The sequence below is a fragment of the Lepidochelys kempii genome, chromosome 3 (genome assembly GCF_965140265.1).
Source record: "Lepidochelys kempii isolate rLepKem1 chromosome 3, rLepKem1.hap2, whole genome shotgun sequence".
Taxonomy (NCBI): Eukaryota; Metazoa; Chordata; order Testudines; family Cheloniidae; genus Lepidochelys; species Lepidochelys kempii.
The window spans coordinates 117,305,958-117,319,635 of record NC_133258.1 but is presented as its reverse complement, the minus strand read 5'-3'; the positions used below and the strand labels follow the sequence as shown (position 1 = coordinate 117,319,635).

The 13,678-nt window shown below is 36.8% G+C and overlaps 1 protein-coding gene across 2 annotated transcripts in view; it reads right to left on the bottom strand.

The window, feature by feature from the left end:
• The window catches only part of SCAF8 (SR-related CTD associated factor 8), a 133,962-nt gene that overhangs the window by 105,988 nt on the left and 14,296 nt on the right, over positions 1–13,678 (bottom strand). For both annotated transcript variants that reach the window (XM_073337718.1, XM_073337716.1), the window contains exons 2-3: positions 4,763–4,846; positions 2,444–2,488 (exon numbers count right to left, since the gene is read on the bottom strand). In XM_073337718.1, the coding sequence (XP_073193819.1) occupies positions 2,444–2,488; positions 4,763–4,846 (129 nt within the window). The remainder of the gene's footprint in view (positions 1–2,443; positions 2,489–4,762; positions 4,847–13,678) is intronic.

Here is a 13,678-nt window from a genome sequence, read left to right as displayed (position 1 = left end):
ACTAATAGGGTTAAGGACAATAAGAAGGAATTTTTAAATATATCAGGAACAAAAGGAATTCTAGAAATGGTATATGACCATTACTAGATGAAGACTGTAAAATTTTTAATAATGATGCAGTAGCGGCAGAAGCGTTCAATAAATATTTATGTATCTGAAATAAAGCTGGACAGTGTATCTATTACATGCATTAGACTCTGAGTTCCCTGGAGAAGAGACCACCCTTACAGTTGGAAAGTACCTGGCAGAAAGCGGCTACTGCCATAAATAAATTACTACTACTAATTCATGTCACACAATGACAAGAGAGTCTCTTTTCAAACAGAAACTAAGGAGGATGCTAAAAAGCATCCATTTAAAAAAAAACAACACTTTTTTTTTAAGTGATCAGGTCTGGGTAACTTGTATCCAAGAATTTTAAGAGAGTTGGCTGAGCACCTTTTGGAACATTTGAGTACATTTTTATTAAATCTTGGAAAAGCAGAGAAGAGTCAGAGAACTGGAAGAAAGCCAAAGCTGTGCCAGTATTTAAATAAAGGTAAACTGAATCTCCTGGGTAAATATAGGACAATTAGCCTGACATGGATTTCAGGCAAAATAATGGAATGGCTGACAACTTTAATCAAAATAAGTCTCCTCAAATTAATTTAATATAATTTGTTGATAAGATTACGCATCTGGTAACTGCTGATGTGATATACTTTAAACTTCTATAAGATGTATGACTTAGTAGTGCACAATATTCTGATTTAAAATTTAGTACTATGCAAAATCAATATGGCACATACGAAATTAAATAAAAACAGAGATGGAGCTCAAAATGCAATTGTTAATGGGGAATCATCAAGGGAGTTATTTCAATTGGAATCCTGGCAGTGGTGGTTCTCAGTGCAATGTTATTCAATAACCTGTTAATGATCTGGACGAAAATATTAAATCAGCACTGATAAAGTCTGCAAATGGCATATAAGGTAGGGTTGTAAGGAATGACAAGGACATGTCACTGATACAAGGAGAGAAATGGATTGCTTTGTAAACTGAACATAATGAAAAAATAAACATTTTAACACAGCCAACGTAAGGTCTTATGCATCTAAGGGAGTGTTTACATGAGGACATGAGTGCAGTATGAGGTGGACTTTGAATTTAAAGCCCAATAGCTATACCACACTAACTCCACACATGACGCTCTAATACAGGGGTCGGCAACCTTTCAGAAGCGGTGTGCCGAGTCTTCATTTATTCACTCTAATTTAAGGTTTCGTGTGCCAGTAATACATTTTAACATTTTTAGAAGGTCTCTTTCTATAAGTCTTTAATATATAACTAAACTATTGTTGTATGTAAAGTAAATAAGGTTTTTAAAATGTTTAAGAAGCTTCATTTAAAATTAAATTAAAATGCAGAGTCCACTGGACCGGTGGTCAGGACCCGGGCAGTGGGAGTGCCACTGAAAATCAGCTCGAGTGTCACCTTTGGCAAGCGTGCCATAGGTTGCCTACCCCTGCTCTCATACTACACTGAGAGTACCGTTGTTAAATTTAGTATAGTCCACAAGAATGACTTGTGCTCTGGAAAACATGCCTTATAATGAGAGACTTTATGAGCTTAATATTCTTATTAGAGAAGGTTAAGAGGTAATTTGATCACAATGCATATCTATCAGGCAGAAGATATCTTAGACTACAAAGTTCTCATGATTTAGACAAAGGCATAACAAGAGCCAACAACAGAAACCTGACTATAGAAAAATTCAACCTGGGACTAAGATGAAAATTTTTAACAGTAGGGTAATTAACCATTGGAAAAGTTTACCAACTGATGTAGTAAATTCTCCAGCACTTGGAATCTTTAAATCAAGATTCTATGTCTTTCTAAAAGCTCCAGTTCAAACATAAATTACTGAGTTCAATGCAGGAATCACTGAGTGAAGTTCTATGGCCTGTGTTATACAAGCCAAACTAGATGGTGACAGTTGTCCCTTTGTAAACTTTATAATCTATGGAAAATATTAGCAGGAAATCAAGGGAAGCTGTAATACATGAAACTCTTCTTTGTTTAAACTGACTAATTTTCAAGTTGACAGCATCCCTTTAACTCTACATGAACACACAAACAAAATTAATACCAATTCTGAAGATAACTGATCTAAAAAGAATAGTAATACTTTAATAACCTTATCTCTGTACTCATTCAGGCAACAATTTCATCTTACATATACCACCAACTTATTTTCCAATCAAGAGAACTATCTTATTTATGCAGAATTTTTGCATGACTGATATTCCACTCAATTTTGTAATTTTATATGCACACAAAATATTTATCTGTATATATACTCACACACCACAAAAAAAATCTCTTCTCATTTATATTTCAAATAGTAGAATATTAAGTCCTGGTTTATATCTGTATGTTAATACAATACGCTCAAGTTACGTACCTTTTGAATGAATTTCTCAACACTCTGTACAACGTGTTTGTAGAACTAAAAAATAAGAGATATTTTTAGAGTAGGGAACCAACAAAAATGCTTATACATATCTGACCTCCAATATTATTTGAACGTACAGTTCTGTCAACTTGACTTTAATTTCTACCGTAAATGTTTATTGCTACAGAAGTAGGAGAAAGGCAAAATTCCTGTAAAGCTACTGTTATTTTGTTGTAAGGAGCTAAAGGAAAAGTTAGACCTATTGCATATAATTCAACATACTAATATCATGCCATTGATCTATATTTTAACAACACTTTAAAATTTGCATTTCCCAATCTAAAAGAGAAAACAAGTAAACGAGGATTTTATCAAGTCTCCATTTTTTTCAAAATAAGTTATTCAGAAAAAGTTGCCCTAGTTCATTGCACTTGTTGGAACATCCTATACCAGTGAACATTTCTATCCAAATCACATTGCAAATTCGGAAACACATGGTGAGTTTCTGTGTTATACCTCCAGGGGTTGCAATCCAGAATGCACCACTTGGGGGGGAGGAGCGGGGGGGCGGCAAAGGCGGCAGCTTCTCTAATTTATGGCTGCCTCCTGACTTTCGTACACAGGCAGCTCTGCAGCCCAGAGCAACCAAGAACTCTGTAATGCTCAGTGTGTGACAGAGATTCCCCCTCTGCTCATACTTAGAGTTATAAGAGAGTTCTAAGTCCATTACAAAATATGGATTTCCATGTGGTATAACACAAACAACGATAGTGGGTTGCTATTGTTGTGCTGCTGTTTTTTAATTATAACATTACTTTTTATTATATCATTTGGCATTAATTATGTGCTCTTCTTCAGGTGTAGGAAACGCACTCAGAGAAAAGTCATATTTCCCAGACCTGAAGAAGAGCTCTGTGTAAGCTGGAAAGCTTGTCTCTCTCACCAATACAAGTTGATCCAAAAAAAGATGCTACCTAACCCACCAGGTCCCTCAAGTATTATTATTACTAACCACTTAGTTCAGCAGCTATTATGTGGTGCATCACACAAACTGCTGTTTGATCAAATTTTGCAGCAATTCTGGTACACTGCAAACCATACTTTACATAGCGCTCTTACTTATTCCTCAATCTCCACCTGTTCATTCCATTCCCCTGCTGTCATGCCACTACCTCTGATTGCCTAACTCCCCAGTTCAGGTGCCAGTAATTTCCTTGACACCAAAACACCTCAGAATACTCAGAGTAAAAATATAGGTGCCAAGGCTTAATGTCTCCCTTGCTTTTATACTCTCTCATATTTTTTTCTCCTATTTTCCATTCTTTCAACTGCATAACCTGCGTCTTTTCCTCCATTTTTCAACGCTGTTTTCTAATTTTTTTTTCATTTAGGGATGTAAAATCTTATTCATATACTAACAGGTCTATAATTTGTATTCAATGAACATGAAAAATAAAACCCCACAAATGCTGAATACTGTGCCACACCACAAAGTATTTTAGAATTCTATGACCATAAAAAAAGAGGGTATAATTGTGACTATTACACAACCTTGAAGTGCACTTCTATTCAGGGGTGCTGGAACAATTTATATAATGGAGGTGCTGAGATCCACTGAACCAAACTGTAAACTTTTTATATAATGGAAACTACTTCAAGCCAGGTGGTGCAGCACCTAGGCTTCTATTCTGAAAATATAAAGATGGCTTTGTGGGTTTTGATCTTTATTGTATTTCACTCATTCCAGAGCAAATTTGCAATCAAAAAATAGAAAAAAAATCTTTAACTTCTAGACCTGCACACTCATGTTAGGCTCTAAGGGCTTGTCTTCACTTACCATGGATCGACACTGCAGCGATCGATCCACCAGGGATCAAATTAGCGGGTCCAGTGAAGACCCACTAAATCCACCACCGATCACTCTCCCATCAACTCTGGTACTCCTCCGGACCGACAAGCATAAGGTAAGTCGACCCAGCACAGTGTAGACACCGCAGTAAATCGAACTAAGGTATGTCAACTCCAGTTAAGTTATTCTCATAGTTGGAGTTGCATAACTTCGGTCGACTTAGCCCCATAGTGTAGGCCTGCCCTAAGAGTCAAGCTAAGGTCTTTCTTTCTCACTTATCACCACCAGTAACAAAAAATTTTAAGCCAAAACTGTCAGCTAAACCTGTAAAATCCCCATTACTTATCATACCTGCCCATAACTTGGAGAAGACATACAGAACGAAAAAAAGTTATTAGCAAATTCTGCATTTTATCAGGTTATTTAAGAAGTAAAAATAACAGTAACTGAAGGGAAATAAAAAACAGTCAATTCCTTACCTTTATAGCCTTGATTGCTGCCTTAGTGATCTGTGTCATTTTAGCCTTAGAAATAGGTGGTTTGTATTCATTTAGCGAGTACAACTAGGGGAAAAAAAGGCAAGAGCTTTGTAAGAAGAAAGGAAAGATTTCACCAATCTCAGTGGGAAGTTAATGTTGAACATATATGCCTGTGTGCATTCCACACTCACCCTGAAGGGGTTAACATAGGCCAGATAGGCCAATTAACCTATTAGGCTGCAATGGGATGGGGGAGAGGGGAGAGGAGGGAGACATTTAGGCTGAAAGGAAAGACCTAATCAAGGGAGGCTCACCTGTGCAGGAGCAGACAGCTCATCTATAAAGTGAGGGAGCTAGTAGCAGAAAGTCACTTTCTCTGGGAGGAGGGAGAGAAAGGGATTTGGAACCAAAAAGAGGGCTTTGGCTAGAAGAATGGACAATGTGAGCCTGGAATACGTAAGGTAGAAACTAGTCCAGGGGAGCGGCAGGAAGGTTTATGGTTGTCCAGATCCTCGCTGCTAGATACAGAGCCCTGGATCGGAACCCTGAGTAGAGGGCAGGTCTGGGTTCACTTTGTGCCACTCACTCAGTGATCGGTACAATCTGGGCAGAGAACTTGGAGGCTGTCTGGGACCATGCATTCAACCCATGGAGGGAGTGGCCCAGCCAGGACAGACAATTTAACGACCACCTGGGACTGTGAGGAAGCTGCTGACAGTACACTGTAAGGGGAGGACTACTGTGACTTGGCTGGAGGGCTAAACCATGAAGATGAGGCAAGACAGCTCCTGAGGAGCAAGAGAGGAACTACAAGAAGGGGACATCAGGTTGAAAGAGCTAATCCCCAGAGCAGCCAGAAGGATGCGCCACACAGCAGTGAGTAAAGCATCCAGTTAAAGCCCCATATCATATCATATAGTTAAATTTCAAATAATTTACGCATGCAATTGTATGCCTCAATTGAGCATGCAGTTATGCAATTTAATCAGGTAACTGCATATACAGTGAATCATGCTTCACTGAGTGATACTATATTCAATAGTAACTTTAATAACTAGAACATTGTCAGTAGTGATCCAACAAAACAGGGCTCATCAGAGGTTTGCTGTGGACTGAGGTCAGTATGTAATCCTAATTTTGTAGTCCTGACTGATGGACCATAATTAAAAATATAATTCATCCCTCTCCCCTGAACAAGTTGGACATCCGTACTCCAAAGCCATTTACTTGCTGTGAAAGCCTCAGCTATTCATAGTTAATTGTCTCTACATTCATTTTCTTTTCTTCTTTCTCCCATACTCTCTGTGCTACCAATGTAAGCTAGTCAGATATTGTGATGTTTTCTATACTTTGTACTAGCAGATCCGGAGCCAAGCCAGAAATAGAATGCCAAACCAGAATGCTTTACAACTGGCTTAAACTGTGACCTAGAATCAGTCTACAATATGTCAGCTCTTCTTTCAATTTACACATCTATTTACAGTTTGTCAGTCTGCCTCAATGTTTTATATGAAAAAACTATTTTAAAGAATGTTAAGGTTGCAAAGTCTAGCACTCAAAAGCCAGGAAATGGCTGCATCAAAGTTCCCTGTGCAAACTTAATTTGTTCCCTTTGTACATATGCATCGTGATCTTCAATTGAATGATCATTTCTTATTTCTTTTGGATCTAACTTCCTAAGTTTCTTTAATAACTTTAAAATTCTAAAACAAAAATTCCATCATGTGGAATCATACCCCCACAGAGGTCATCTGAAAGACTGGAATCTTTAGACCCAAGGAAAGTCCTCCTCCCCTGGAGCTACTGGAGAAAAAGTAGGAGTAATAACAGGAAGAGTCTCTATGTGGCCCTACCACTAGAAAGTAATAGAGACACACTTTGCTGGTAGGTTTCATAGCTATTTACTGGACAGCAAAGAAATTTAGAGACTCAAGGATCTTGGATTCAACTTCAAGGTTCTAAAGGGAAGAGAGTTCTCTAGTGGTTAGACCCTTGTGTCCCTGTCTCCCTCATGCCTCTCCCTGTCCCCTTCTGTTCTCTCTCAACTCCTGCCCATCCCACCCTACTGGTGTAACCCCCCCACTCAATTCACTAAAGTCATAAATTCATACAATTACACCCAAAGTTTGATACAGTTAATATTTTCTGTTTTAGATTATGTAACATCAGAGAAATGAAAAGGTGACCTGAAAGGTGCTTCTCTCATGCCAACAGCCAAATTCAAAGTTGTATCTCTCTTGCGATAGTTGGGTGCACTGTCAACAAATATATCTGCAGCTGCATTTGTTATGCTGTTCTAGCCGTTATTAACACCAGCTGTTCCACACAAAAAAACACAAATCCTGAACTCAATTCTTTCCAGATAAGGAAAAAAGTATTTTGAACTATTTTTCCTTAAATATTTATATAAAGTTTAAGTCTGCACATTAAAACACACTTTGTTTAGATAATAGACTATAATTTAGTCAACTGATGTATTATGTCCCCAACGTACTGTCGAACAGATTGCAAGTCTTCTGGAGCAAGAAAATTATTTTCTTCTCAGTGTAGTTCAGCATAAGGGATGCACACAGCCCCATGATACAATTTTACCAAGATTAATTAAGGTAACAATTGTTTGTTTTTTAATATGTTCTGTTCTATTCTTTCTAAGTGAATTGAAAACTTAGCTTTATATTCCCTTCAACTAGGAGTACTTCACAACAGTCAGCAGCCCAGTATTATTCAAATAAAAGAGGGATAATGTAACCAGCGGCCACTTTAATCTTTACTACAGAGGTGTCCTAACTTACATAGCAGCCTTCCTAAATGGTTGTTGGCAGCATGTGTGATCTTAGTTATATTTATGCCACGCTGAGATATTGTGCCATCAACACACAACTGGAAATGCTGCTCCAACTGTTCTACTCAGACAGCACAGTTCTCTGTTATGTTGCTCTAACTGCCCAGCTTGGATGCAGGTTCAGTCCTAAGACTCTTGGCAAGTCTCCAGCGTGGTGCTTCACTGGTCAAAGTTTAGTTGTTCTTGGCTAAAAGGTTAAAATGCATTCATGTCAAATATCTGGCCGCCAACAAATTATAGTCTACTGAACTATAGTATTAGTAGAAGGAAAAATAATTATCTTAATAGAAAAAAAACTATTAGATAGCTTTACTTCCAAGTCTTGAGAATGTCTTCTACTCTGATAACCTCTAAGAATCAGTCTTTTCCTTAGAAACAATACATTTTACAACTTCTCTCTCTTGAATTCATACCCATAACCAGGGTTATGATTTTTTTTTTAAAAAATGGATTTTTTTAAATTTAAAATCAGATTTTTTTTTTATAAAATGCTTTTTGAGGAAAAACCGGTCTAAAAATAGTTTTAATTAAGATATCTTTGAGCTATAATGTATCTCATAATGGAATAGGGATTATAAATTATAATTCTATAGTATGAGGCAATATATTCAAGTAATGTTTAAGGAAAGTTTTTTAAATGAGTTCCAACAGTTCACAGATTAAGGACCCAATCTTATGAGGTTCCAGGGGCTTCTGTATAGAGTTAGGTTAATCTTTCTAGCTACCCAATGGGATTCAGTGCTCAGTTTAGAAGATACCATCAGAGAAGCTTAGTTTTGAAGTTCTCAAACTGTGGATTTGTGTCTCCAGAGATAACATACTTATTAACAGCAAAAATGTTTATAAATAAATAAATAAATAAATAAAATATAGAGGTGAGAAATAACAGACCTCAACCCTATTGTCCCTCTGCAAATTTGTGTACACAGAGTCAAACCCTTACCTCCCTCTGAAAGTGCAAAGTTTCAAAAATGTTCGATGAACAGAAGATTGTTGGGGGCAGAATAGATCTGGACAAGGAGAAGAAGTCTGGAGATAAATGTGAGCAGGGAAGGACAGGCAGTAGAAACAACAGTGAAACTGTTTGAGCGGCATATGCCAGAAGTCTTGAGGTCTTTGAGTGTAGCCTTCACTGATTTGAGATCTACCATACTATTCTCTCACTAGAAAGGAAAACCTATAATGGCAGCAGGCCGTTAAGAGAGACCCAGTTTGGGAATATTTTAATGAAGTTCCTCTACCTGTGGGTAAGACAGGCATATGTGCAAAATGTAAACAGTGCAACAAAGAAATGCAAGGTCTGGGTTGCCTGAATGAAACAACATCATGAGAAGTGTTCCTTCTCAGGAGGAAGCTGCATTGAAGATGATGAAAGGAACATGTCTGAACATGCAGGATCTTCAGGTTGGTAAACATTTTTATTTCATACTTCTTTCTTAAGGACTGTCTGTCTTCCTTCTGGACTATTCTTGAATTCTTATGTTTGAGCAAAAAAATATAGTTGTTACTCTAAGGTACTATCATTTTAGATGCAGCTGTGATAAAAAATAAATAGCTGAAATAGGCAGATCTTCCTTTTACAATTTCACCTTTAAAGTAGTACCGAGTGTCAGTTAATGCAATGAGTAATACTAAATGAGCAGTATGGTAACAATAATTAAAATGACTGCATTGACTTATTTTGTTTAGGAGAATCCATCCTCAACATACAGGATTCTGAAGACTATCCACCTTCAAGGTCACCATCATTTTCTATCGTTCTAGAGTTATCTGCCAATGATAAAAAGAACGAGGAGTACCTGTGGCACCTTAGAGACTAACATATTTATTTGGGCATAATAAAAATTTCTTAGTCTCTAAAGTGCTACAATTACTTTTTTTTTTTTTGCTGATACACTCTAACACGGCTACCACTCTGAAACCTGCCAATGATAGTGTTTCAGTCACATCATGTATGTCATATAGCCACAGTATATCACCTGTTGCAAAAAGAAAAAAAAATCTATCATCCAGAAACAACCATAGATACATTTGTGATAAGAACCAGCAGATTACAAAAAGAGATAACTGATGAAAAAATTGCCCGGTTTGTTTATGCAACAAACTCTCCTTTCCATATGATTGAGAACCCACACTTCATTAACATGGTTCAGTCATTAAGACCAGAATACAGTCCACCCAACAGAGCAGATGTCGCAGGCAAATTATTGGATAAAGTGTACGAAAGAGAAATTGAGCAGTGTGCAAAAGATCTAGAGGGTGAAATTGTTAACCTGAGTCTTGATGGGTGAAGCAATGTCCACAATAATCCTGTTGTATGCGCTTGTGAGAAAACAGAAGAAGGGAATGTCTACCTTACAGAAACAATCGATACATCAGGAAATGCACACACAGCAGAATACTTACAGGAAGTAGCAGTAAAAAGCTATAACAAACTGAAAAAAAATTCAAATGTTTAGTACACAGCTTGGTCACAGACAATACTGCAAATGTATCCAAGATCAGAAGAAATTTAGAAAAGAGTCCCAAACTAATAATATACAGTTGCAGTGCTCATTTCATGCACCTACTAGCCAAAGACTTCAGTGTTCCAGAAATAAGGGCTAATGTTGTTGAAATTGCAAAATACTTCCGTAACAACCACTTTGCAGCAGCTGCTCTGAAAAAAGTGGGAGGAACCCAGCTAACTCTCCCACAAGTTGTGCAGTGGAACTCAGTAGTGGACTGTTTTGAGCACTATATCAAGAACTGGCCTAATCTGATGAGAGTTTGTGAACAAAATCGTGAAAAAATAGATGGCATTGTCACAGCCAAAGTTCTCAACGATGGGCTTAAGAGAAATGTTGAACACATGCTGAGTACCATGAAGCCTATTTCCGCAGCCTTGAACAAACACAGGGAAATAGCTGTTTTATTGCTGACGCTGTTGAAATTTGGAAGGAACTGAGTGAGATCTTAAAAAGAGAAATATGCAATGACAGAGTTAAATTACAAGCATTAAAAAATCGAATGTGACAAGCACTATCTCCAGCTCATTTTCTTGCAAATATTCTCAATACTCGGTAGCAAGGTCAAACCTTAACTGCTGAAAAAGAGGAGTTGGCAATGACATGGACATGCAGCAATCATCCCTCCATAATGCCAAATCTAATAAACTTCAGAGCTAAGGGTCAACCATTCAAGAAATATATGTTTGCTGATGATGTTGTAATTGAAAGAAAGTCACACCAGTGAACTGGTGGAAGTCACTTAAGCACTTAGATTCAGAGACTGTTGAAGTGATAACCTCACTTTTAACAGCAGTAGCTTCTTCTGCTGGTGTAGAAGGAATATTGTCTTCCTTTGGACCAATTCATCCCAAATTGAGAAATCGTTTGGGACCTGAAAAAGCAGGAAAGCTTGTTTTTCTTTTCCAGATTATGAACACACAGGAAAATGAAGGTGAAGACGACTGAGTTAGTGGCAGAAGCCAATATTTTAAGTTTCTCACGTTGACCTGGCTGACACAGTCGATTTAATTTTTGTTTTTAATATTTCATTTAACTATTTTAGTTAAAAACAATTTTAACAAAAACAATTTTAACAAAAACAAACCTGATTTTAAAAAACTTGAATGTTTAATTGCTTGTTTTGTTAAAATATTATATGTTTGCTGTTGAAGAAAAAAAAAAACCAGAATACATAACGTTGTTTTAGTTAAATAAAACAATTTAAATGTCTGTCTGGTGATGTTCTCCTCCTAATACAGGATGGCAAGAAAATCCTTCAAATATTAATGATTAACCTGTTGAATTGGAGATAGTTCACCTTCCAATGACTTCATAAATATCCGCTTCAATTACCTCCGGTAAATTAAATAACCAAACAATCATTCATTTTCTGATATAGCTGTAAAACTAATCTGAAAAGTTTTCAAAAATAAATCACTTCAAAAATGTATAGTGTGTACCTTCTAAAAATGAAACGTACCGCTATCTCTGAGTTGTGAAGAATATGTATTAAGGTTATAATAACCAATAAGAATGCAGTTTTATGTAGAAATCCATGACTAAATCGAGTCTTCCTGACTAGTGATTTAAATCAATTTAAATTTAAATCAAATCCACCCTGCCCACAACTCTGGTCAACTGCCTTTGACTTTACTGACAACAGATAAATTGTTACCTATTCTATGTTGTATTTTACTTAATAGGCAAATAAGTTAATCTTATTTTTCTATATAATGATATTTATGTGTCATTAAAACCATAGCTTTTCCATGTAAAAAAAAAGAATACTAAATAGACGCTACTTGTGAAAATATTGGCCTTTCCATTTTGACTCAAGCTTTTGAGATGTCATGCTGAAAAACTTTTCAATTTTTGTGGCTTCCACAAAACTGACAAGAATCGGATCAATTTTAGTTTAGGTGTTTCTTGAGAAAGCAGCACAGGAAAGCAATGAGCACGATCACCGTGTAGGACTAAAAATGGAACATGAAGGAGGAGTAGAATAATGGGAACCCCCTCACCATATATCACCAACCCAGCTGGATTCCTGGTAATTGGCTACTGGAACCTTAGCCCCCACCTGACACTAAACCATAGGCCAGGATACTCATGCCCCAGCCCTTACACTCTTTTATGCAATTGTTGGGACGTATGACAATGGACAGAGTTTGAGTGGTAGCCTTGAAGAGGAGAAATAACAGTTTCAAATTCAAACTAATTCAAAGAATTCACACAATGTGTAATTAGACTAAAGAACTCACCTCCACAGGAAGTCATTGATACCAAGAATTTAGAAATATTCAAAATGGGATTAGACATTTATATGGAAAACAAGAATACCCTAAGTTACAGTTAACAGGAATAAAATTTTTGGAAGGCATATGCTTCAGGGCTTAAGCATGGAACCTCACGTCTGGCATAGATTATCCCACATCTGCCTACTTCACGGTTCTTACATATTCCTCTGAAGTTATCTGGTGTTGACCATTGATCCACTATGGCAATTCCTACAACTTATTTTAAATTACATATCATATTTAAAAAGTTTATGTGCAGAAGCCCAAATTAGCACTTGTTAGGCATATGATGTATGGCACTAGGCCGCTAAAAGGATTAATTTCTTGCATATTTCAACACTCCTGGAAAAAATCACACCCATTTATATGAACAGATGAAAATCACTTCTTCTCTGGTGTTTCAACACACATGTAGCTGGTAAGAAATATGAATGGAGCCAAGAAACCTCATGGTCAGTCAGTGCTTTTTAATATTTTTCTAGCAAACTTCTACTAAGTGTAACACTGCATATATGTGCAGAGATTCTTTTTTCCCCCCTAGAGAAGAATAAGTTGCCAAACATATGTCTTGAAAAGTCCACTCATCTACTCCCCAATGATTGGTGGGGATTAGACCATTAATGCCTGAAGAATTAAAGCTTTCATTTAAAAAAAAAAATTGAAGTGCCAAGTCATTATGGCTGCAAAGATAACCTTCCAAATATGAAACAATGAAGTGATGTATTCTCAAATCTTCAGACAGCACCAGTGCCTCTGTTACTATCAGCAGCAGAGTGAAGTTAACAAGACACCAATTATCTGTTTTTATTCGGATCTGTGTGCGCACGGCAGTGAAATTTTAAGTCATGTCAATTTCATTCTGTTGCTGCTGTTTGAGAACATAATAAGCAACACCCAGAAACTGGAGCCATTTGCAGATGAGAACTATTTCCCCATCCGCACAAAGGCTGTTCATGTTCATAATTTGATATAAAATCCATATCAAACACTATATACTGAATATTAAGTAGATGTTTTTCTTTTTAGCTGTGCGTTTAATTCCATCTGAAAGTACATGATTTAAAAACTGAGAAACATGTCTCATTATATATACTCCTTGCATTTCAGCCCATCCCTGCTTTTATCTTATTTCATACTTTTCTTTTTAAATGTAAGATCAGAATCCACATTTTAACTGACTGTGTGTGGGATGTGGAATAGGACAGATAAGATATAGAGCAGAGGTTCCCAAACAGTGGTAGGCAAGATATCTCTCAGGGATATGTGGTAGAAATTGTGTAACGGTGGA